This window comes from Crocodylus siamensis, chromosome 6, assembly GCF_052110815.1.
Source record: "Crocodylus siamensis isolate JL-2025a chromosome 6, ASM5211081v1, whole genome shotgun sequence".
NCBI classification, from domain to species: domain Eukaryota; kingdom Metazoa; phylum Chordata; order Crocodylia; family Crocodylidae; genus Crocodylus; species Crocodylus siamensis.
The window spans coordinates 54,031,295-54,057,063 of record NC_143400.1 but is presented as its reverse complement, the minus strand read 5'-3'; the positions used below and the strand labels follow the sequence as shown (position 1 = coordinate 54,057,063).

General features: G+C 43.1%; 1 protein-coding gene across 4 annotated transcripts in view; it reads right to left on the bottom strand.

Annotated features, from left to right (window-relative positions):
- Positions 1-25,769, bottom strand: part of PPP2R3A (protein phosphatase 2 regulatory subunit B''alpha) — an 82,124-nt gene that overhangs the window by 19,490 nt on the left and 36,865 nt on the right. For all 4 annotated transcript variants that reach the window (XM_090055506.1, XM_090055504.1, XM_090055503.1 and 1 more), the window contains 5 exons: positions 19,418-19,675; positions 16,071-16,174; positions 6,045-6,147; positions 4,035-4,109; positions 223-309 (listed from right to left, as the gene is read on the bottom strand). In XM_090055506.1, the coding sequence (XP_089911632.1) occupies positions 223-309; positions 4,035-4,109; positions 6,045-6,147; positions 16,071-16,174; positions 19,418-19,477 (429 nt within the window). In that variant the 5' untranslated portion in view covers positions 19,478-19,675. The remainder of the gene's footprint in view (positions 1-222; positions 310-4,034; positions 4,110-6,044; positions 6,148-16,070; positions 16,175-19,417; positions 19,676-25,769) is intronic.

The window sequence follows — 25,769 nt, the reverse complement described above, 5'->3', positions numbered from 1 at the left end:
AAGAGCCAGGCTCATCCATTTCATAAAGAAGCAAGCTTCCTGGTCCTGTCTTTTTGCACAAGACAATGTTCATAAGGCTGAATTATAAGGATCCTACACTTTGCAAAGCTTTCACTACTGTCAGCAGATTTTCTCCAGAACTGCAGCCTCAGGACAAGTGACAGGAAAAAACATATTTTAAAAGCTATGTTCATGTCAGACAATCACAAGGCCACTACATACTTGCAAAAAGTTGCTTTTCCTCATCTCTGTTAGGGTGATCTTCCCAGACCAGGATCGATTGACCGTATAGAATATTCTCTGTATAACCTAAAAAAGTTAAGAAACATATAAACTTGAAGACATCCACAGCTCAGAGCACACCACTTTGCAAACCCAAAATGAAATCGTTTGGTCGGCGCCATGATGAAAAAGGCCTCTGCAAAAAATGTTTTGCCATCTTTGTTTCTACCCTTCCTAGTTCTCTTTCCACAGCTGGAAAGCAGCATTCCCTTTGCAATCAATGTTGAAAGTTTCCAGTTTGCAAATACTCATTTTCTCTTGGTTTTAATTTCCCACTTTTTGCATGCTAGTCTCACCAGTAAATGACAGGGCACTCATGGTTCCTAAGAAGCACTTCGGGGCCTTCTGTACACCTGCCACTCTCACTGATCTCAAACCAAGTGGCAACTGCTCAGTACTTCAGGAAAGCAGCCCTTGGAAAAACAAGATACTTCTGCAAAGCAGGTAGGCCCACATGAGCGAAAATGACTGCTCTGGACACACAGTAGATGGTACGTGAATGCTACCTGGGTTGCTTGGTGGCTTTGCTGGGAGCAGCACAGAGAAATTTTCTGGCTGGACTTGCCATGGGCTATGGTTGATGTGTGTGTGTCATTCATCCCCATCACTAGAATGTCTTCTAGTAGATCAGAGGATGAAGGACAAACTGGAAAACAGATACACTTGTAAGTGAGCATAAAATAAGAGGAAGGTGACTGGAGGAGCATGGTGCTGAGTTCATATAAGTACCTACACAACCCCTCCTACTTTCACTCTTGGTAGCTGGAAAGAGTAGCCTGACTAAAATATTACCACAATGAGGAGCAAGACTACCATGATGAGGTCAATGAGACACAAAGCCATACTTCACAACAGTAGAGATCAAAGCAGGGAAACTCGGGCAGGATCCCCTGGGAAGCCAGTCTGAGGGGAGAGGAGTCTACGACAGCTGGATGTACTTCAAAGAAGCCTTACTGAGAGTGCAGGAACAAACCATCCTGATGTGCAAGAAGACTACCAAGTATGGCAGAAGAGCAGATTAGCTTAGCAAGGAACTCTTCAGTAAACTAAATCACAAAAAGGGAGCTTATAAGAAGTGGAAACCTGGACAAATAACTCTCCAAAGTCCCCCAGTCTCTGTCTCTTCCCCCTCAAGCTTCAATCAGTCTCTGCCCCTTCCCCTATCAGATGCTGCTCGGGCTGTTCCATCCAGGAGCATGGCATGGAAACTCAACCCTTGCCTGGCCATTAGGGCTGTGTGAACCGGCTGTTTCGTTTTGGTTTCGGATGCAGCTGTTCTGGAGGACAGTGATTCATTTTGGTGTTTCGGATCACTGTTCTGTTTTGATTCAGCCGAATCTGTTTCAGAGTTTCAATGCTGTTTTGGTACTGATTTGGAGATTCGGATCAGCTGGGGAGAGGCAAGTTCTCCCACGGCTCCTCTGGCTGTGCCTGCCTCTGCCCCAGTGTGGGGAGCCATGGAAGAAGCCCCCAGGGCTGCCCCACCTGGCCCCAGCCCCCGCCTGGCCCCAGCCCCAGCCCCAGCCTTTCAGCACTTAAAAGGAGGGCTGCAGGGCTGTGCCAGACTATTCCCAGCCGGTGCTTTTGAAACATTCCAAAACATCCAAAACACTTCTGAAATGTTTCGGATGGTTTCATCTCGTTTTGTTTTGGAGATGTTTTGGAGCCTTCCATTTAGTGTTTTGGGCACCAAAATGAGCTGGAACACCTCCAAAATGAAACAGCTGCTGAAATTTTGTGCAGCTCTCTTAGCCATGCAGCATGTTGATGCTGTTGATTGTGCAGACAGAGGAAGGCGTTTCCATGTGCTCTGTGCCTGGGAGAGACCCCAGCCTGAGCCAGAGCCAAGCTGTGCCTGACAGCAGGGGTGAGGGAAGGGAGTGCAAGCAGGGCAGAGGCTGCAGAGGGGAAGTGGAGGGTGGAGGCAGGTGGCTGCTGTGAGTCTGACTCTGGTCCAGACCCAGGGTACAGGGCCAGTCAGAGCCACAGCAGCTCCCTGTTCCCCCTCCATTTTTTATGCAAATGTAAGAGGAGGGGCTTTCTCCTGCATGCTGATTGAGTGAGGAGAGGGGGGTCATTTTATAGTCAAGTAAATATGGTACCCCAGTCCAATGAGATGCTGCCATATCAGGAAATGTAGATATCGAAAAAGGTCAGTTTGCCAAAGCAGAATACAGTTAGGGGTAAAACTGACAGGAGGAAAATTTTACAAAATAAATGGAAAGAATTGTTTAGTATTTTTTCCTAGCCAGGAAATGAGTTCCCTCTACTGTTTACATTAATTTTTAGACCATTGGTAAAGTTCCAGAAGACAGGAGAAAGCTAGTGTTGTGCTAGAAATTAAACAGGGATAAATGGGAGACTCTGGCACTTAGATGCTCCTTAGCAAAACAATTTAGGAAAAGTAATGAAACAGCTGTTACAAGAGTCAATCAGTGAAAATCTATGATGGGAACACAGTGCCACTCTGCATGGTTGCATGGTTTGAAGAAAAACAAGTCTTCTCAGACAAACCTTGTACCATTCTTTGATGAGATTATGAGTGCAGTTGATAAGGGTGGGTACTGACATAATATACTTTGAATTCTTAAGGTATCTGACTTAGTATTGTACAATATTCTGATTAAAAAATAATATTGTACAAACATTATACAAATTATATTAAATGATCCAGGAATGGGCTAATGAAGGGAATGGGGGAGTTCTAATGCTGTTAACTCCCCCATAAGCAAGGAGAATTGTTCGTTTAGTTTCACTACCAAACTCAGAGTATGATTCTTATTAGCATAAGATCACTGCCCTTTATTCTCCATACCAGTAAATGGGCTTCCTTTAAGAAATTCACTGAAGAAAAAAGAAAGCCACAGCTGTCAGATTTGCTCAGCACTTATGTAAAAAATGCCTTCTCCAAAATTCTATCAAAATTTTAAATTGTGCTGTCAGGCACAGGGAATCTGACTTGCAGTGGGGAGTAGAAGAAATTGTTACACATCTCTGAACAAGCGCATAAGTTTGAGACAGAAAGGAAACCCGCTGCTGAAAATTCAGACCATTTTCCCAAACAATGAATGTCCTCACAGTGCAAGGGTCTGCTCTGTGATACAACAGTATCAGAGGAGAAAGATTATACTCTGAATTCCTAAAGAGAGAAAAACAGCTTTCTTGTAGGATTTTCAGGGTCATTCACATTGTCAGCAGTGGATCCTAGACCTAGCTCTTGAACTAGGAGAGGAAAGATGGCCTTGCTGCTAAAGATCGGTTCAACACCTAACTCTGCGACAGACTCCCTGTGTGGATTGGAGCAATTGTAGTATCTCTGAACAACTGGACTCTTTGTAAACATCAGCCCTTCTGCATCTCAGTAGCACATTTGATTATGGAAAATCCAGCAGCTGCTAGAAGATTACATATTGACCTATGAATTGCACTTTCTTTGGCTGGGAATCCTGAAGACTTTGATCATGAGAGGTGCCACAAAACCCATTCTCAACATGAATGCCAAAATGGCTTAATATATTCTAAAGCCCAGCAGGGAGTGTTATGATCAGTTAGTCTGACTTCCTCTATACACAAGCCACAGAATTTATCCCTGGGGCTGGTAAATTAGAATAACTCAGAAGTATTAACTGTATCAAAATATACACACTTTCTCAGAGTAACTCAAGCATGGCTCCTGTGAGTGGTGACAGGGGGTGTAATGGGAAGGGCCTGCAAGGTCAGTATTTTGCAGAAACTCATAGGAACCAGCCTACCGTAGTAATATAGCGAGAATGAAATTCTGGAGCATCCTTCAAAAAGGTCAGGCCAGGATGTGTTTCCACCACGTCCTGAAAGACAAAACCAGATAAAACTGAAACAAGGTTACTGGGTTCATAAAGTAACACATATTCTTCCAAAAGTGAGTACTGCAGCATTTTAAAAAAAGAATCACATCTTTTTATTCTTAAAGTGAACCTTGTAGAAACATAGCACAGTTTCTGGACAATACGCACCTGTTGGGCCATTTTGATTTACTTGAAGACAGAAAAACAAAGGAAGAGTGTTAGTGAGTGAGTGAAAAATTATTTTTACTGAACAAAACAAAAATGTTAGTTGACCAAACAGCTATTTCCCCCCCCATTCTTGTTTGAAATCTTCATAGAGATTACCATTTATCATGCCCAAAGAGAAAAGTGTTCTTCTGAAAGACTATAAAAACAGTTCTTTACGTCTTCCTAGAAAAATACCCAACAACCAGAGGAGAGTCGCTCTTTATTCTCTTTCACAACAATCAAAGTTGGTGAAAACTTTAGAATGCATGCAAAGCCAATGCTTTTCCAATATTTACTTGAACTATCTTGGAGGTTTCTTTCTCTCACCACAGTTATTTGCATGTGTGCCAATACTGCTTCAATGATTAACACTCAGCGAGAGCTTTGTGACTATGACAGGCTCTCAACTGTGGAGGACTTACTCATACTGTGAACAGAAGAAACCCCTACCATCAGCGCTGCAACAGTACTACAAGCCTGCCTGACTTCTCCAATGACAGAGGGAAGTGTTTACAGCTCTGCTTCATCTGCAAGATGACACTACAGGTGAACATGTACGCTGCGTCTGGGAGGTCCGGAAGTATGCTTGTAGCCCATGGCTGTTTGACAGGCATCCAAGGATATATTAAAAAGATTACGGTTGCATTTGATTGCGCTGGTAGCTATGAAATAGTGTCAGTCAGGAAAGACACCGTGTCTAGCAAGGAGAAGCTGAAAAATGCTACCAAAGACATGAGGCAAACCATTTCATCAAGGTGCCAGTTCAGTTATTACGGAAAACCCCGGGCATTTTTACACATACTCGGGGCAGGGGGAGGGAGGCAGAGGGGCACTTTAATTAAGAGTGGCATCAAGAGCCTAATTAAAGTATCCACAGGATCTCATGTATCAGCACTTCAAAACAGTTAAAGCACCCCGCCACTATTTTGGAGTGTGCGAACACTGATACATGAGACACGGAGGCTGGCTGCAGTGTGCTACTTAGCACGTTCTAGCAGACTCGATTAATCGAGTATGATCTGATGCACTGTAATTACAGTGCATTGGAGTAGCCTCCCTGCATGTGTACCGGCATCCCATGAGTTCAGAGATTCAATCTTGCTTCAATCAGGCATGTCCAAAGTTATCATGTTCTGCATGGCACAATATCAGAAATATGGTGACACTAAAAGGAAATTTAAATGGAGCTGGAGGGACTGAGTTTTGGTGAGAAGATTGCAAAACCTAACTTCTTCTAGAACTTGACTAAGCACTAGCTAATGAAGAATCTGAGAGTCAGCCACGAATATCTGATGGAACCAGACATGAGGGACAGAAAAGGATTTAGTTGTTGGTGTTAGTGATAAAGACAAGGATATTTTCAGTTATAAGAGAAACTTTTTGGTAGCACAACTTAAAAACTGTAATGGGCTTGGTGGTGTACACAGTGCATGATTAGAATAGTAATCTTCAAAGACAGTATTTGGTAGTCTTGAAAAAGTGCCTTATACTTGAACACTTCAAGAAATTAGGTGGATTCAACTTAGCTACCCATCAGTGACAAATGGAGGCCATGGACCAAAGTTATGCTTTGCCTAAATGGGCACAAGTCTCAATGCAGACCATCCAATTCCCTAAATACACATGCAAAGACATGATAAGGAAGAAGTTATAAAACACATGTATAAGCAGCAGCACCTCTTTCCCCCTGTCCCCTCCCCTCCCACACACTGTTCAGCAAGTTGCATTTACCTGAAGTAGTGGGATGAAATCCTCTTGCTCTAGGTTGTCGCAATCAGGTTTTGCGAGAAGGTATATGAATTTGGCTGCATCATCATGACAGTTCTGTAATACTCTACAAAAGAGAAACATATTTATTTCCATGTGATTCCTGCCAATTCACAGTTTGGAAGGACACAGCAATCGGACACCGTGGTTTAACTACAACGCTCCTCGTTTCAGAAATCAGATTTCAGCCAGGAGTTGTGTAAAAGTGCCACAATGCAAGCAGTGCAGTCTGGATATAGGAACAGTGTCACCCAGTCTCTTCAACACCTTGAAACGATGCCCAAGCATTTCCGGCACACCAGAGCTTCATTCATGGTTAATATTACCATAGAAAATGGGGATGGTCTTTCGCAACTGTACGAATGGTGTCAATTAGCATGCCATGAAATGTCTTTCCCATAAAGGAAGAGGGATATTTCATGCTTGAGAGTCTGAAGGCATTGCAAAAGTGACCTGCCTGCTAAGGAAAGGAGAGTGAAGGCCCTTTTTAATAATCTTAACAGCTTGAACAAAAGGAGAACAATAACAAAATGTCAATATGGGGGTAAGAAAAAGTCATGACAACACCATGGAGAACCTGGGTTTCAGCTCCTGGCATGTACCCTAACCACTAGGCTATTGGGCTACAAGGTAAGAGAGCCTTCCTCCTCCTCCATATTTTGTGACTTACACAGCATTGCATGCCTTCTGGAGGGCTGGAGGGGTGAGTAGGATCTAAAACCCAAAGAAATGGCCCCAAATGCCACTCATATTAGTCACTCTAGTTGGATTTCATCTTACAATCCTTTATCCTCTTGGTACCAGGAAGCAGGTTTTCCAAACCTGGAACTATTCTTGCAGCTCTCATCCAAACGCTTTCCTAGTTTTCAACATTCTTCTTGAGGTGCAGACACCAGAACTGGGAGCACAGTCACACTTGCACCATGTATCACCACTCTTAAGTCTGCCCTCCCCTGCTTCTACATCCAAGTCACATGCTTAGGGCCAGCGTTGAAAGCAGCTGCTCAGTATCTAAGCCAGCAGTGAAGGCATCACTGACCTTTTCAAACCTCTGGCCCTATACTGCCTATCCCCCTTGGTACTTAAGAGTCCAGGCATTTAAGTTGCTGCCATTTATCATTTTCACGGAAGCCAGGATGCTAGTACTACCCCTGACCTCATGTCTCAAAGCCATAACTCAGGCTGAAGCCCTAGAACTGCCCCCAAAGTGAGCTTTTTTGAACTAGGAGGGAAATCAGCTCTGAGCACATAAAGGCTTCCCTCTGCCCCCAAGCAGGAGGTCCTAAGCTACTGATAGGTGGAGGGGCAAAACAGCGCTCACACAAAGCTCGTCCAGTGGCACAAGGACACAGGAGGAGCAGGTAAGACTAACGATGCATCCGCACGTGCAATTAGTGCTCCTCAGTAAACTCTGGCACAGTTCGCACTGGAGTCGGCTGCTCCTGGGCACAGGGTCTTCACATGCACCCATGACCACAACAGTTTGAGCCAGGGTGGAGCAGCCCTGAGCTGGCAGCAGGCTTAGGGGGCCAGCTCCAGGCAGTGGCATCAGGCAGCAGAGGAGCTGGCTAGGGCATGAGAGTGCCTAAAATGCAGAGCCGTGTAGCTGGCCTCTGAGTCCTTTCCGGCCCGGGCCAGCTCTGCCCTGACTCAAACTGCTGCAGTCCCAGTCACTGTCCAGATGTGCTCTCTGTGCAGTAAATGACTACAGGAAGCTTTGGTGGCATCAGAGGCCAAAAGGTCCCCAAGTTGCAGGTTGCTTAAGACACTGTTCTGCTCAGGTGAGTGGCACCTAAATCCCTTTAAAAAAACTCTCAATTGCTGTCATCCCCTCAGAGCCCATATTCATTTAGTTAGCTACCATATCCCAGAACACCTTTTCTGAGTCTCTGCTTTCAAAAACAGGCTCCTCTATCCTGGTGGCGTGACTCATCTTCTTGATTCCCTGATGTATGGCCTTCCATTTAGCTTTAATGAAACATCCTTGGACCCATACTGTTCAACATCTTCATTAATGATGTGGATATTGGAGTCAGGAGTGGACTGGCCAAGTTCGCCGATGACACCAAACTTTGGGGCAAAGCATCCACTCCAGAAGATAGGCGGGTGATCCAGGCTGACCTGGACAAGCTCAGCAAATGGGCGGACGAGAACCTGATGGTGTTTAACACCAAAAAATGCAAGGTTCTCCACCTTGAGAGGAAAAACCTGCAGCATCCTTATAGGCTCGGCAGTGCTACGTTGGATAGCACTACAGAAGAAAGAGACTTGGGGGTCATCATTGACGACAAGAGGAACATGAGCCTGCAATGTGATGCTGCGGCTAGTAAAGCGACCAAAACGCTGGCTTGCATCCATAGATGCTTCTCGAACAAGTCCCGGGACGTCATTCTCCCCTTGTACTCGGCCTCGGTGAGGCCGCAGCTGGAGTACTGCTTCCAGTTTTGGGCTCCACAATTCAAAAAGGCTGTGGAGAAGCTTGAGAGAGTCCAGAGGAGAGCCACGCGCATGATCAGAGGTCAGGAAAACAGATCTTACGATGATAGGCTGAGAGACATGGGACTCTTTAGCCTGGAAAAGCGCAGGCTCAGGGGTGATCTGATGGCCACCTATAAGTTTATCAGGGGTGACCACCAGGATCTGGGGGAACGTCTGTTCACCAGAGCGCCCCAAGGGATGACTAGGTTGAACGGTCACAAACTCCTGCAAGACCGTTTCAGGCTGGACATAAGGAAGAATTTCTTTACTGTCCGAGCCCCCAAGGTCTGGAACAGTCTGCCAGCGGAGGTGGTTCAAGCACCTACATTGAACATCTTCAAGAGTAAATTGGATGCTTGTCTTGCTGGGATCCTATGACCGCAGCTGACTTTCTACCCTTTGGGCAGGGGGCTGGACTTGAAGATCTCTCGAGGTCCCTTCCAGCCCTGATGTCTATGAAATCTATGAAATCCTTCCTTTTCTAGGGAATCCAGTTCATCTTGGAATTTGGACTGCTCTATAAAACTGGTCAGTCCTTATCATTACCTCTTGTGCCAGCCCTTTTTGCCTACAAAATGTACCAGTCCTAACTGTATCTTTTCCTGCAGTTCATTGATAAAAACATTGATTAGTAACAGGTGAAAAAAATAAAGCAAAGGAACTCCACTAGAAACACTCCTCTTGCATACTGATTTCCCATTACAATTATTTTTTAAGTTATTTACCAGATAGTTTGTAATCTATTTAATACATGTTTACACTGACTTTGCACTGTTTTCATTTTTTAGGTGGGCTGGCGTGGCCATCATAGAGGACATTCCGCGGTTTTCTGCTACTCTGTCCCCTGTCCTCTATTGATACGAAACCCAACCTTATTTTTCTCTCTTTGAGAAAAAAATAGAGGACATAAAAGCATCTCATTTTGTATCAAGAGAGGACAGAGGACAAACTCTATGATGGCCACCCTAAGGTGGACCAGTGGTGCTCAACTTTTTGACCCCACGAGACAGGAGTGCTGTAGCATCGGTTCCACAGGCTGGACGCAGTGTTGGGGGCCAGCTCAGCTGAGGCCCAATTCAGTGCACAGGGCCAGCTGAGGGTGTAGCCCCAGCTCTAGGCACCAAATCACACCTCAGCTCCACACACTGGATCAGGCCTTGCATCAGATCATGCCTTTGGCCCTGGGAACATAGCCATGTCATCTGCCCTGCAGGGCTTTTGGAAATTCAGTGGCAATGGCAGTGCTGTTGGTCATCAGTTCCCGCCACCAAATTTCTGGACCCACCACCGGCTGGATGGCTTGACTCCACAGCCTAGATCTGGCCCACAGGCTGGAGGTTGAGCACCACTCATTTAGACTGTTGAGCTACACTTGGTCTAATGCCTTAAAGGCCTCTGAGGTTTATTATGTCAATGGTTAAACCTTTATCGATCAAATGTGTAATTTCATATCAACAAGATGTCAAATTTGGTAAGAACCATTTTCCATGAAAACAGGCTGACAGGCCTTAATTATATCACTCTGCCTTCATTCTTTTCTGGCTGCATATGGTATTAGCGTGTCCACCATTCTGTACAGAAGTGATGTCAAACTAATCAGATCATATAATCTCAACTATTCCATTTACACGAGGAAAACATTTGCTTTTTTTCTAGTCCTCTGGACCTTCCCCAGTACTCAGAGATTTGTCAAATATCAGCTGAGAGATCTCCTTAGCTAAATCCTTTTAAAGTTCTTGGGTACAAGTTAATTCATCTTGCATTTGTAAAAATGCTTAGGAGCTTTAGAGGTTGCTTTTTGACATTGTGTCAACAGAAAGTGTTTCATTGCCACTGTAAAATAAGAATTAATTGTTTTTTTCCAAATACAGAACATATTTACTGAACATTTCTGCCTCCTGTGTGAGACTGATAATTTTTCTATCACTATCTAACATCAGACTGATGCCATTACCAGCAATTCTTTTGTTTCTGATACTTCTTTTAAAAATTCCTTCTTACTGAATTTACTGCTATTAGCTACAGACTTGTGATTGATTCCTTTCATTTCCCTTATCAACTGAAGACAACACTTTTAGTAATTTGGTCCTAGTCCTCTCTCTGGATTTAATTCTCCTATCCGCAAAGGAAGACCACAAGACCAATATACCTCTTAAATCCTACTATGGTGCCGGCTTGAGGCTATAAAAGTGGCTGCAAGTGGCACACAGGCATTTTGCTATTATGACTTTCACCCTATGAGCTTAAGACAGGCAGAATTGAGTCTTAGTAATCAAAACTTCAAACATGCATGTAGCAGGGCACTGTGGAAAGAAGTTCTCTCCCACTTTAAGAAGAGAAGCTGCCTGAGAGGCAGCTTCCAGTTGGGCTGATTGGAGGCTCACCTGATGGGAAGAGGGCCAGGCTGGAGCTAGATAAGCCCAGTGCCTAAGCCAGTCAGGTAGTTGAGGAGAGGAGTTTTCTGCAGCAGGACTAAGAAAAGACTAAGGAAGGTAGGAGAGCTAAAGTAACTCTGTAACCCAAGGAACAAGAGAATATTACCCAGGGCAGAGAAGAAAGGGTTTATGCAGGCAAGGAGCCTTTGTTCTTATGTTGATACTATTTTTTGAGTTGCAAGCCTTGAGTCATGCTGGAGACAGACTCAAGCCCTACAGGGAATTCCCCAGCTCAGAGACAGGGCTGAGTCAGGGAGCAGAAGAGAAGGCCTGAGAGCAGAGCCTTCACCCCCCCCAGCCCAGAGAAGTGGCTGAGTGGGGTACAGAGGAGCCCCCAGCCCAAACAGGGGCTGGGGGGTAGAACAAAGAACCTGCCAGCTAGGGAGAGTCAGACCAGGGGATTAGAGGTTGCATCACTTTAACAAGCAGTTTAATAAGATGCAGAAAGAAATTTTTCTCCCTACAGTTTAACCTTTCCTAATGCTGCAGGATTTAAGGATGCTGCCAAGCTCCACTGGCTAAATTCTCTGACACACAAATCACCCCAGTGAGCCAAACAATGGCTTCTTTTGTAGAACGTGGCGTGGGTGAAGTGCAAGGAAGCTATGGAAGGGGCCTGCTCCTACTAGAGAAAAAGCCAGTGGGGTGTGGTGTTCTTTACAGAACAGAAATATGCTCTTTAGGATGATGTCTTCTGCTTGTGACCATGGAAAGCAAGCACTTCAGAGCAGTGGAAGATTAGGCCAATCTCTCCTGCAAAATATTGTGTTTGTCAACATTAGCCTGGTTGCCTAAATAACTGGGATTTTACAGAAGACATGAGCACAAAGAAGGCATTTTCAGGGATTTACCATATTCCTACTGAAAAATAATAACGAAAGAAATAGAAGAGTTGGGCACTTTGAAAATACCTGTCACCAGATGTTATCATTGATTCCTTTCATAACTTTGAGGCAGCAAACAATAAATTAGTTGGTGATTTGCAATAACTACAAAGAGTAAAATGTGGCGTTAGTTACTAGTGATTGCTTGGGCAAAATAATTATTACTTGTTGTTTATTAAATTATGGCTCAATCCTGCTAAGGCTTTTGGATGTGAATACCCACAACGGGGTGGCATTTTTTGTGTTATTAAGTTACACACATTAAAGTATTTTGCAAGACTTCAGACTTGGATGCCTGAGAACAGAAAGTCTGAATAAATATATAAATGGTTTTTGGTCCCACTTTATTATACTGGGAGCTCAGATTCAGTGGGATTCCACCATGACTCCTATGCACTTTTGAGAAAGCTAAGACACCGTTCTCCCATCCTATTACTGACACTTTTTCCTAGATGTATGGTCTTGCATTTGACCATATTGAAACATGTTTGATTACCACCTCACCAATCTTATCAGGTGCAAAGATTACTAAGAAAAATATTAAACACTTGGGGCTGAAACAATCGCTTTTGAGGTGCATCCATTCAACAATAATTGACATTTAATAATTTCTGTTTTGAGTTCTATCCATTTAATGCTTGCCTCGATTGGTTTTGTTTGTGGTAGGTTTTACTTTTTAAATCAGAATGCTCTGTGGTACATGTTAAAGAGATCTTACAGAAGTCCAAATATATATCAATAGTTACTCTTATAAACTAAACTTGTAATTGCATCGAAAGAGAATATTGAGTTTATTTAAAAAGACTATCGGGTCCTCTCAACTGGCATGAAGTATATATCATCCTTTAATTTTTTATTGATTGTATTTTTTCCTGAGATTTGTCCCATGCAAAAAATGCTTATAATTAACTTAGTTATCACATTTGTCCTCTTTAAATGTTGGAGCAATACTGACTTCCTTTCAGACATTAGGAACTTTACCAGTTTGTTTAAAATTAACATGACTTTCTGGCCCAGTTTCCTGGCCAGTTCTACTAAAACTCTTAGGTATGGTCCTGCTGATTTTTAAACATGATTAACTTTAGTAGTTGCTCCACCTTTGTCTTGGAATATAAGAATGTCGTCATCATCATATATCCTGAATACATCATCCAACTTATTTCCAAGTACATGATGCTTCAGCACACCAATCTGATGGTAAAGGTAATTATAAGGGTCATCCAAAAAGGGACAGCATGAATGAACTTGTTAAGTACTGTGTATTATGGGCAGATATTTGTGGTAGTGGATATCTTTAGTCTAAGCAGCAGCGTAGCACTCATGCTCTGTGGCCAGTCATGCTAGGCCCAGCTCACTAGGTGACAGATAAAGAAAGGACTGTGAGTCACTATTTTTCTTTATCAGCTTGACTGATGATGCATTGCCTAGTTTTCAGCAGCAGGAACTCTGAAAACATTTTGCTACTTCTGCCCTTGAAAACTGGTTGTTCCCACTGTCAAAATCAAACATAAAATATTTTGGGGGAGAAGTAACAAAACATTGAGAAAACAGCTTAGGCACACATCTAAAAACCCAGAGCTCCAAAAGTTTGTTTTCTTTACTCTTTGCAGCAACATTTTTGTTTGCCTTTAAAATAAACAGCACTTTTGAAGTCAACCCTGTGTCCAAAGCCTCAATTAAAGGGAAGCTGCTACACAGCTCTAAAACAGCAAGTGGTTGCAACTTTAATAGAGTAGTCTGTATAAGAGTGGATGGCAAAGGCAGCATGAATTTGCAATGTGATTGCTTCAGGAAAAAAACAGTAAAGCTTTGGCCCAGTGCAAAGGCATGTTGTCACAGGAAAGAGGCAACAGTTCCTGGCTGAGATTTTTCTTAAACAGGCACCGTAACAATTGGCTCCCAAGTCCATATTTGTATGCCTAAAATTACCTGGATTTCAAAAGTATGTCATACCAGGTTCTCACTGATTTCAAAGCAGGTTTGTGGATGTTCAGCACTTCTGAAAAATCAGGTCTCTTGAATTAGGTGCCTAAAAATAGACTCTGATGTTTCAGGTTACTAAAGCATGGACAACTCTGGTTGAGGGGTAACTAAACTGGTGTTTGGGAATCTTCAAAGAAGAGCCATGAAACATGATTGGGGCCTGAAAAAATTGACTTATGAGGAAATTTATAAAACAGCTAAAATTAGCTCAGCTAAGAGAAAACAAAAGAAGAGCACGGTAACAGGTTACAAAAAACCAGGAGGGAGGGGAACTATTTAGTACAAAATAGAAGGGATTAATTATGACTAGTAGAAAGGGAAAAAAAAATGTCAGTATAAAAAAAAAAAAAAAAACACTTGACAGCTGAAAACTTAACACAACTTTGCAGTTTTATTTTGGTAAGAACTAAGAAGCTGCTTGCACAGTATTCCTTGTGGAAAATACTTGGGGGGAATAAATCTCAAACAGCAATTGGACACATCTGGGCAGTAGTCACTGGATTAGGCTGAGGAACAGTCCCCCTAAGGATGTGGTGTGAAAACAGCTTGATGCTTTAAAAGCTAAACTGATTTAAAGCATTAGACATGCCCTGTGGGAAACAAACCTGGGTGAGATAAGGGGCTTTTCCACCTCACCTATCTGCAGGTCAGAGCAGCCCAACCAGAACCCCTCTTCTAGAAAGGAGCTTTTTAGACTGTTATGTTTAAGTGACTGTGAAGCTCCACATACAGGCCAAGTCTTCCCAAAATGGGTGCCAAGACTATGATCTGGCCCAGGGTATCATCCCTGCTTTCTTTCAGACCTTTCTTGCTCCCATTCCTTCATGATGATATTTTGGCTTTAGTCCTGCTTCTCAGACACACAGCATGACATCTATACCTACCCTCAACACATGCCTTTAGGCCTTCACCCAGCTGCCCATACCAGGTGGGATGCCCTGCTAATTCTGATCTGTCTGGTCCTCCAGTCTCTTCATTTAAATACTTCCTTTGATTCCCCTCCCACCTGAGCTCCTCTCTCTGGGACCTGGTCACTATGATCCTGCCTGCCTTGCCCAGCTGACCTGTTATCAGCTATCCCCACTTGGCTGTATGCTCTCATGTGACAGCTGTGCTTTATTACCCGTGCTGGGAGCTGCATGGCAAATCTCAGGTCACTAAGATGATGAGTAGCAACAGATACCCTGGCCTGAGAGCAGCTCAAGTAGGCAAGTACTTAATCGTGAAATCCATGAGACCTAAGCATGTGCTGAACTATCCGCCTGAATTGGGACCAAAAAGCAGAGCCATTGGTGTATCCTGTTTCCTCATTGCAGTGAAACACCAGGGAGCATATCTACTACAAGCTGTAGATTTGTGCTGCACGTGGACTTCAGCTCCAATGGCTTGGAAGGGAGCTTTGGAAAAAATATGACCCTGTACTTACCTAGCCTGACTCAAAGTGCTCAAGCAGGGAGTATGCTTCAAAGAATCAGGCACATGACTTCCTCCTGTACTCCCTTGCACTTAGCCCATTCCCAAGCAGTTCCTGTTCAAAGCAATCATGGGGAATTAAACCTCAGATGGGTGTCTTTAGATATCTCCCCCCAGTGCCAATGGGACTCCAGTACTGAAAGCAGAGTACTCACAGTTTCCCATCCCAGGTAATGACACTCTCTCAGGACTGTACTTCATGGCCTGAACATGAGCAGGAATAGATCCTCAGCTAGATCAGGCATTCTTAACATTTTGAGTTGTGTTCACTTTAAGTTATACTGCTGTGTACCCCTATGTTGCAGATATTAAAAAAGCGACCCTTTTCATCACTATATCTGCACTCTAACATCTCCAGTCACCTAAGAGGCACAGAATTTTAAATTCTTTTTTCCTTCTTTTTCCTCCACTTGTAATTCCTCTTTCCCTTCTCCTGCTTTCCACTTCTTCCTGACACCCTCCAGAAGTTCACTACCTGCCCACAGAGACAGGCATACTCAAATCTGAGAAACACTGGTCTAAACAATTTATGCAGAAACCCTTAACATAACTGGGAACCAAACATTGAAGAAGTTAAAGGGAAGACCACAGAAGACAATGTAGCTTTTAAAATATGAATTTGCTTGGAATGGAAGAGTGTTTTGAGAAGTGGGGTAGAACTTAGGGATGACAGGACTAAAAACATTAGAAGGGCAGGCAGGTAGGTCTTTTTCTTTTCTGAGAAAAGCTATACTCACTTTCTCCACATAGCTACGAATGAATGTACAGACACAAATCCTGTCCGCTCTCCCCCTGCTGCATTGAACATGGGTGCTTTCCAGTACAGAGGGCAGCCACATATCTGTGAATGAAACACAAAGATACACTGCAGCTCAGTGCAAAGGTATTCACAGAACTGGCTCATCTGTTTATACATTGAATTCATCACCTACCATACATCTATGCTGGGGTGCTGCTGTCACTTTTATGAGTGGCAGTACTAAGGTGGCTGGGCCCCTTTATGTGGATGTAAATGTGATGACTGAAGTAGTTTTTTTGCCACCATACCTATACCAGCTTCCTTGAATGACAGGGTTGTGATGCAAAACTCTGTAATGTAGCCAAGGGACCAGCTTTTGCTGTGTGAGAAATGGGGTATTAATATGTGTAGCTTATCAAAAATATCTTACTGTGATGCTCAGACCAGGATACAGAACTCAGTTATCACATGCAACACAGACATATGCCTGGGTAAATTGCTGGGCCAAGAGGAGACTCAACCTAATGCCCTTTCCCTGGTTCTCTTACACTTTGGCAAGAGATCCCAAAACAATCCCATTTCTCCTGGTGACACCAGTGGAGAGAGGCAGATGCATCTAGGATTCCACCACACAGGAATTGCCAGTTAGCTTCTGCATCGACACATGCTTTCAAGTGCTGGGCTAGGAAAACCAGTGCCTTTTCCTCTCTGTAATGCTTCAGGAAAGTATGCCTGACAACTGCCTGGTAAAACACAACAGTCCACTCAGTCTTCAGGAACTTTGCTGCCTTGCTGCAGAAGAGCTGAAGCAACAGCCACACATTGGAGCTCTGCAGGTATGTGCGTTGCAAACAGGATTCAGAGCAGGGCAAAGCACGGGGACAGAGATTTGCCCATGGACATGGACAAAAGTAAAACTTCCGTCCTTATGATGCCCTTTGCCTTTGACACCTTGAACCACAAAGGTCCCGCTATCACCTCTAAAGGACACAGAAGAAAGACTGCCTGACATGACAGTAGCTTCCACTGTCCCCCTTGCCAAGGGCCATCACCTGCACAGGATGATTCACAGAGATCCATACTATTGTGACTCCATCTGCTTAAGACCATTGAGAGAGAAAACAAGATACCATGGGCCAAAAATGTGCCGATAATGCCAAAGTATTTGCCTCCTCCTCAACTACCTGGAAACCCCAGTCATGGAGAGCAGGACCCCACTCTACCTGGCCATGCACAGCTACAGAACAAACCAACAGTCCTTGCCACAGAGAGCTCTCAGTCTGAATACAAACCAGAGATAGCAGGTGGCTACAAACATGAGGAGTATGAGGAATGATATTGGTGAGCATGACTGTTGGTGTAGGTATCACAGTACAGGAGTTTTAAGGAGAAATCAGAAGAACAACAAACAAAAAGGAGCTGTTTGTGAGGTCTTCCGCCCCAAAATAGAGAGACATGGGGGGGTTGGAAAACCTGGGAGCATCTGCAAACATAACTAGTGGAGTGAAGAACAAGAGTTGACAGGCTGAGTGAAGACTTAAAGGGGGTTGAAAGTGAAGACAGGCAGTGTATGCTTCATTTACTAGAGAATGGGGAGTTCACAGAAGGGTGACACAGTGAATGGCCTTTGCAATGCGATTCTGGAGAGGAATGAGTGAAGCAGGACTACATGTGTCAAGGTGACAGGAAAGGACCAGGGAACAAATTCCATCACCATTGGGAAGATGTCAGGATGCTTCTAAGAGATTAACTCTTGAATGAAACATGGCTGGCACAGGGTGGATCCAGGCAAGACAGCAACTTTATAGAGCTAAGACACAATTCCCCACCTTCCACTGAAAGCCTCTCTTGCAAACTTATTTTCTAATGAACAAAGTTCTCTCCTCAAACCTCTTCCTTAACATTTTCTTCCTTTTTCTACCAGAATACCAGTCAGCTGCATAATTGCTTTTGGATGTGACCATTTTTATTTCAGTCTACCGCAATGTTGTCCACTGATGGGGGGGAAAAGTGGGCCACCTGGAGGAAAAGTCTTGAGATTTTCTTTTGACTTGTTCTATTCACAGCTTCCTTGCTTATTCATAGCTTCCTTGCTTCACAGCCTCAAGTCTAGACTTCATGTCTGTACTGCAATACGTCACATCTGGATGTCATCAGATAACATACGTGTCCCAAGGATGGCCAGAGGTAGCAGTGCTTGAGGTTACAGTCTTCTCTGCAGCACCTTGCTGTTTTTCCTGCTTGTAGTAATGACACAGACAAATGCCTGTCCTGCCCTTTTGCTATATGTAATATGGGCCAGGAAACTTTCCTACCAAGCACTGGTGTTTTCCTAAGCAGCTTTGCTGGAGGTGTGTTTTATTAGCTGGTGCCATATTTATCATAAAATGAGACTCTGCCACCACAACATTTTCCTAAATGACAAGGGTGTGCCCATGCTGGAGGCAGTGTCAAGTTGAAAATAACCTACTGCTTGAATCCCTGGTTTCATATACTCAGTGCTCACAGTGGAGCCCTTGTGGAAGACTAAAGAACAGCAGAAGGCCTATGTATTTCTAAACACAAAATGGAAACAAGTCTTACCTGGTTCATGGACCATTAGGGAAGGAATAGAGACCAAGGACCCATTTCTAACCTCACACGTATCTAACTTACGTATACTACTAATTGTTTCCACTGCTAATAACACCAACTGAAGTGAGGAGAGAATCTGCCTCCAAGTCATTTGTGTCATTTGCAACTATTCTGTATGTAGCAGTTGTGACGGTCTTTTGTGTTAAACACATTTGCATTTCTAAGCAATCTGCCTGTCAGTAGGTAAGTGGGTCAAATTTGATGCATTATGCACCAGAAGAGTACACACACAGCACTCTCCTCTTCTAGGGACTTTAGTTGAGTTCATTCCTGTTTTTCTGTTTCCTTAATTTAAAAGGAAGTCAATCAGACTGAAAGTATACATTTCCTCTTTACGTACTGAAACATTCAGTAGCTTTATTTCCTCAATTCTAGTCTTGGTCTAGCTGCATCATCCCCAAAACCATGAATGACCTTCAGAGCAACCATACTATCCTTGTGAAAGGCAAGGATTTTTGTGGGTGATACCTTTTATTGGACCAACTGCATGGTTGGGATAGACTCAGCCATATTTTTGAATGCAATGTATTTCTCTTCCAGTCTCCTGAAGAAAGAAGGACCAGAAGAATGTATTGCATTGAAAAGCTTGTTGAAGTCTTTTCCCAACCATATAGTTGGTCCAATAAGAGGTCACCCCACAAAAAATCTTACCTCTTGCATATTTCCTGAACCATCACAGTTACAACATCACTTCAACACCACAATATTTACCTTGGTAATTTTCCCCATTTCATAAATGTTGACTCTCTCTTCAAATTCTGTAAAGGCCATCTCAATCCTGGCAATGGTCTCCTCATGATTGGTGCACACATTTGGAAGTCCTTTGGGGAAGTAAAAACGTGGAATGTTTATGGACAAGGGGGCACTGACAGTGCCTTTATTCACAGGCAAAAGAGGTCGTGGACTGACTGCTGAGTTCAGAGGGGCTGGGGATGGAATCCCAGGCTTCTTCTCTTGTTTATTTTGAACCTGAAAAGATAGGGCAAGGAATAAATTTTCTTTTCACAATACAATGTAAAAGTGTGAAAAAATATGCTCCAAATGCACAAAATTAACTGGGTCAAAAACCAGATTGTGTATGTGTGTGTTGTGTGTGTATGTGTGCACATGTAAATGTTAAAACCAGTACAGACACATGTTAAAATACTTGGGCTGTAATGTCAAACACTGAGAAGTTAAGATATATTAGATTTAAAGCTGCCTGTTCAACCTTATTTCAGCCCCCTTGTAATCATTCATTATGATAAAGTATTTTATTACATGAGCATCCACACTTTTCCATAAGACCCCTGCTTCATTCACTATGCAGGATGGCCAGTGTTCTGTACTCGACTTATACAATCCATACTCAGTATTTCTTTTTAACCTTGTCATTTAGTGTGTTGTCTGTTTAAGAGTGCAGACAGTACTCAAACCCTGCAACAAATAAAGGTTTTGTTTGGTTTTGCTCCCAAATGAAATAAAACCTTCTTTCAATGTTTTCATCACTCAGCTGGTGCAAATATGAATGAGTTTGCCCTCATAATATCCACAGGAATTAGAATAATGTTATCATCCTCCTTTTTACGCATGAGGAACCAAGGTCCAGAAAGATTAACAGCAAGATTTCCAGGGAAAGGTATTAAAGTAGCAAGTTGAGCAATTCCTTAAGTTTTGTTTTTAAGTGCCCTCCAAAAGCAAAGACCTAATACTTCACAGTCAGGGAAGAAACCACTATTTCTATGTTTTAATTCTCAGGATCATCTTTTCCCCTTCCTGCAGGCCTCTGTTATACATGTCAACATCACCCTGTATACAATACGTGTATAGTTGTTATGGTGACAGACTAGTTCATCCTTTTCACAGTCCTCTGACATCTTTGACTTCTGTTCAGACTTCAATATTTTTGGGATGAGGTCATGAAATTAAACAGCTGAGCACATGTGAATTTTCTTTGGTACTTTTGGGATCCTAAATTATGAGGTAATAAAATCAACATTTTAAATAAAATTTAAACTTTTAGAATTGAAACATGCAGGGGTCCTGTTCTTTAGCACATTTAGTAAAACCTGGTAAAAGAGCGTAATTGAAATAAACACTGATATACGATTCTTTATTCTTCATGTAATAGAACACTTTAGTTCAAAAAGCCAAAGCTGTTAACTGGTTTATTTAAACACTGGGGATATTTATATATAATCTGGACGTGGCGGTGGTGCTTTAATGAGAGCAGCTCTGAGAGCTGCTCTAATTGAAGTGCTTGGAGTGCCTATCCCTGCACTGAAAAATGGTTCATCAAACGAGCTTTAGTGCCCCTGCCATCATTTTTCAGTATGGGGACGCGATATACATGACACTGGAGTCCAGCAGACTCAATTAATTACAGCATGTCAGAGCAGCCTTGCTGCACATGTATAGGCGCCCTGGGAGAGACCTGACATCTTTATGTCAGTCTCAAAGTCACATGCAAAACTACAGCAGAGAGAGATTTTTTGAGGTACAACCAGAGCCTAATAAGAGGTTGAGCAGAAGGAGTTTTCTGTGTGGCTGGTGAAGGAGAAGCCTGTGTTACCTGTCACCTTGCTTTTCAGGGGGTTCCCTGTAGTCTGAGACCCTCTTCCTCTTAGCAACCACCAATGGACCCTGAATTGATATGGGAACGCTCCTTTCCTGTCTTGGGCTGATAGACTATGGGAAGTCTGACTGGGGAAGTGATTTAATCTGAGCTTTATTTCATCTTCATTGATTATAGGTTGGTTATATGTTTAAAATATATATTTTATAACGGTTGATAAGAAAAGCTCGAACAGCTCAAACCTAGTTCAAGTATTTCAAAACAAAAATTGCTTTTGGAAAGAAGAAATCTACTTCAATGTAATAAAATACAAGCAAAATTTATGAATTGCTTGTATTGCTCTTCGCTGCCTTTACTAGTTGCTAGGAACATGAAGCCTTTTTCTTAATTCATTTTAGAGACTAACTTGCCAAGGAACTGCATTTGAAAAGTTAAAGAAATAAGACTGCTAAGCCTTTCAGTGCTGCTTTGCATCCAGTTTCCTGACACACCTTCAAGTCTGTCCCTCAGGGTCCTGTAAAACTAGCTCCTCAGAGACGGGTGGGAGGAATTTCTCCTGACTTTTCACTTTTCCTCCTGTAAGTGATGAGGACTTCCCCTTCCACAGGATCCCTTCTCACCGCAGGCGTGGGTGTGTGTATGTACACGTCCCCGTGAAAACCAAAGCACACCCTAGCAGCGTACATGTTCTGAAGAGAGCAGAGCCAGCTCTGAGGGATCGGGTCCATTCCCCTGCCAAAGGATATCCTACCAGTGCTGAGATGTACTGGTAAAAAAAATAACTCCATAACTTTTCTGAACTTCATGGCAACCCAGTTGAAAATCACTTAGATGGATCTAAAGTCAGAAAAGATCTAGAGGGAAGGCCTTGAGGCTAAAAAAGTCTAGAATGGCTGATCTAGTACATGTCATGATGGGGGCAGAATCTCACCCTGCTGGGCCCTGCTCTTTCTGCTGTCTGCCCTCTCCAACCTGCTGGTCTATACCTGAGGGACAAAGACAGCTTCTGCTACTGATTCTGTTCTCGTGGGGTCTCTCACGCCAGGGACCACCCCTGCAGACCCTTCTGCCGGCTCTGGGAGTTTGGAGGGAGTGGAAGGGATGAGCTGGGCTGCAAGGCTTGGTTCATCCTTGTACATCTTCCTGCTGGGAGATAAACAGGGCGGTGCAGCTCAGGGATTGCTTGGGGGATGGGATGGGTAGGGGAAGGTGGCAATGGTGACAGTAGTCGCTGCTGGGGCAGGCACAGGGTGTCAGATGGGGATGAAAGCATTTACCTCCTCACACGGGGGGGAATCTTGTGCCATACCATCATTGCTCTTGTGGCGCACCCTTTGGGAATCACTTCCTTGGACCTACAAAGTCCCATTTCACAGTACTCTGGAGCTAGATGTCATCAGCTTTCCTCTCCCCTTGTCTACAAACAGCCCTGGCTTCCATCCCCCTTGGTGTCTCCCTGGGTGTCAGTTGCATCACAGCCTTACTCCAGCACAAGCCTCAAAGCAAGGCTTTCCACAGACTTCAGTACTATGAATCTCACACGTTCAAAAACCATGAGTCACACCCCCCTTTACTGTGACTCCACTTTATTTTCCAGTCCATAATCACAATCGAAGCTCAAGGCTAGACATTTCAGTACAAATAAGGGGGGTGTTGCTAGATTTCCAGGATGGAGAAAAATCAAGCACAGATATGCTGCTGACCTTACAAAGAGAAGCTGAACTATTGAACCGCTGCAAGGAACTGGCAAGCAACGGAAAGGCCAGTTCATAAAAAGTGATGTCAGGTTTTTTGCAAAAGGTTCAGCTGCAAGCAAACAAAGAACATTTTTTAAACTTAGTCTAGTTCCTTCTAATTTCAGAAAGCAGCTGTGAGAAGAGACAGCTAGAGAAATCAAAGAATAAGCACATGAAAATATGTTTGAGAAAACCTCTCAGGCTTTTTCTTTTGGGTTATGCAGTCGTGTTACTCAACTTTGCTTTGACTTCAACCACTTGTTGATTTTTATTTTTATTTTTTGATTCATTTATTTTTGGTGCATTTTGCTTCCAATGACGGTCTGTTTATGTGTTCCTCAATTCCAGATGTGAGAGCTCATCTGGGGGAAGCCTTGTAAATCTCCCATTGACCCAAGGGAGGGTCTGTTATACTCTGCATGGGCCATTTAAAAAAAAATCCTACATGGAGTAGGTCAATACATTATTGCTGACTAATATAAAAGGGAAATGACAAATTGGAAATTTATTTAGACAGTCTTAGATCTTTGGATACACTGTAACAATATAGCTTACCTAGGCTGCAGTTTGATATACAAGTTCCCATTTCATTATCTGAATTATAGTAACTTTCATCAGTTTTTGGTAAGTGCAATTTAGTGGAACAAGTCTGCTTCAGCAAGGTACATATGTTACCGAACAGCACTCTCAGAAAAGTAGTCAGTGGCATATATAAAGAAATACGTGGGGGGTGCGGGTATCAGTAGCTGGCAGTGAACTTTTCTTTTGGACATCAGGTGGAAATTAGATTCTAACTCCGCTCTTAATATTGTTGTAAATTCAGGTTTAAATTACCTAGATTAAACCAATCTACCAGGCTTGCTACATCTTGAGCCAATCATACAGCTTTTTTGTATGTATACAGACTAAAAAACAGTGACAATCATTATCACAGATAAGGAAGATGTGGCTATAGCAAACAATCACCCAAACTCCAAAACATGGGCATTCTCCTTTCCTCAAGGCCCCTGTCGTGGGAGTCCTCTTAGCTGCCCCTGAAGAGAAGGGATGTGAGCTTCCTGCATTAGCTGCACAGAAGGAAGTAGTGTTACACCTAAAATTCGCATGTCAGTACTGATCTCCCATGCTGGGCAATGCCATATTGAGCAGTATAAACTTTCCCAAGAGCTATCTCCACTCCCTTCTAGGATAAACTGCAGCCACATGAGAAGTCAACCACAGTTCCTCGTCTTCTTCCCATTGGTACTGTAACCAAGCTTCCCTCTCTAAGGGACTGTATCAGTCCAAAGTGTCTTTTATGACCAAATCTCTCTGCTCAAAGCCCAGCTTTGCCAGCCTGAGGGCTCTTTCTGTATTGCTTTCCCTTTCTGCTGAGTTTTGATGGCAATGAAAGCAGACCAATGAAAATACAAATACAAATGACCGAACTTCTTCACCAGCCTCAGTTTAGCATTCCCATTCCTCCGCTTCAGACTGTGAGACTACCTTAGAAAGGGCAGGTTTGGTCTGACTGTTATCAAGGGGAAGAAAACAAGGAACTGTGGTTGACTGCCTTTCCCCTTCCCTCCCTGGGGGTGCTTGGCCAGTTGTCATGCTCTCACCACCAGAGTCTCCCTCAAGTCCTGCCAAGAAGGATAGGACAGTTTACATTCACAGGATGCCTGGCCATGGGAACCTCACAAGTGTCCTCCACATTGCAACTTCCAATATCCTTTACTGATAGGCGAGCAGAAGCTAAAGCAAAGAAACTATAGATACACAAGTCCCTTCACCTTCCTTAAAAAGACCAATACACTCTTCTACAGCTCCTGACACAAAGTCCTAAGTAAAGAGATGGCCCTGCAGATCAGATTGTTTTTTCTAGAGCAATGAACTCCAGAATCCAACAGCAGCCCACCAAAAATCCCCTATCCCTATTCATCTTGGCCACAGGGATAGGGACCAGGCAAAGGTGGTATCTGAGGTAGGCAGGCTCCATTTTGAGTTGACCACTAGCACACTCAACCTCAAATTCTAATTATCTAATTCTCACTAGCAAGGAATATTTTCTGGTGGGCAAATAAAACCTGAGTTTTGTTTCATTATTGTGATCAAGGAGAAGAAATAGGTTTTGCACCTCAAGTAGTAAACTTTCATAACTACTTCATATAGTTGTGTCTTTAAGCCTTTTTCAGAATTATTACAATCTATCTTTCAAGTCACTGCAAAACCCATTAACTAACAGCATCCCCATGACTGCATGCTCTTTTCTTCAAGGAACAGGAAAAGCATGTTCTTAAGAGTAGTGTCACACACCTATTTCAATGTATTACTGCAAAACATTAAGACAAGATACCCTCCCTTCTAATAATACATCACGTGGATATCTGATAAATAATTCTTATATAATACTTGCAGTATTGAAAATCCCAATGTTTTAGCTTTCTCCCTGAATCACTCATGTATTAGTTACTTGGCCCTGATCCTCAGGTGCAACCAAGGAGCATGATGGACAATTGAAGATGGGAGCACTTCAATTACTGTATTTTCTTGCATACAACATGCTCCAGAATATAATACCCATTGTGTTTTTGAAAGAAAGAAAGAATTTTTTTTTCAGGGATATGGCTGCATAGAGTAGTGAACAGAGTCTAATTCTCAGCTGTCTCAACCCTCCCTTTCCTGCTTAACTAAAGCTGAAATCCTAGCTGTTCCTGAAGGCTGGTTTTCAAGGGTTAATTTATGATTTTGAAAAGAGCTAAAGAGTCTGCAGGCTGTCAAACAGAAGGAAAGA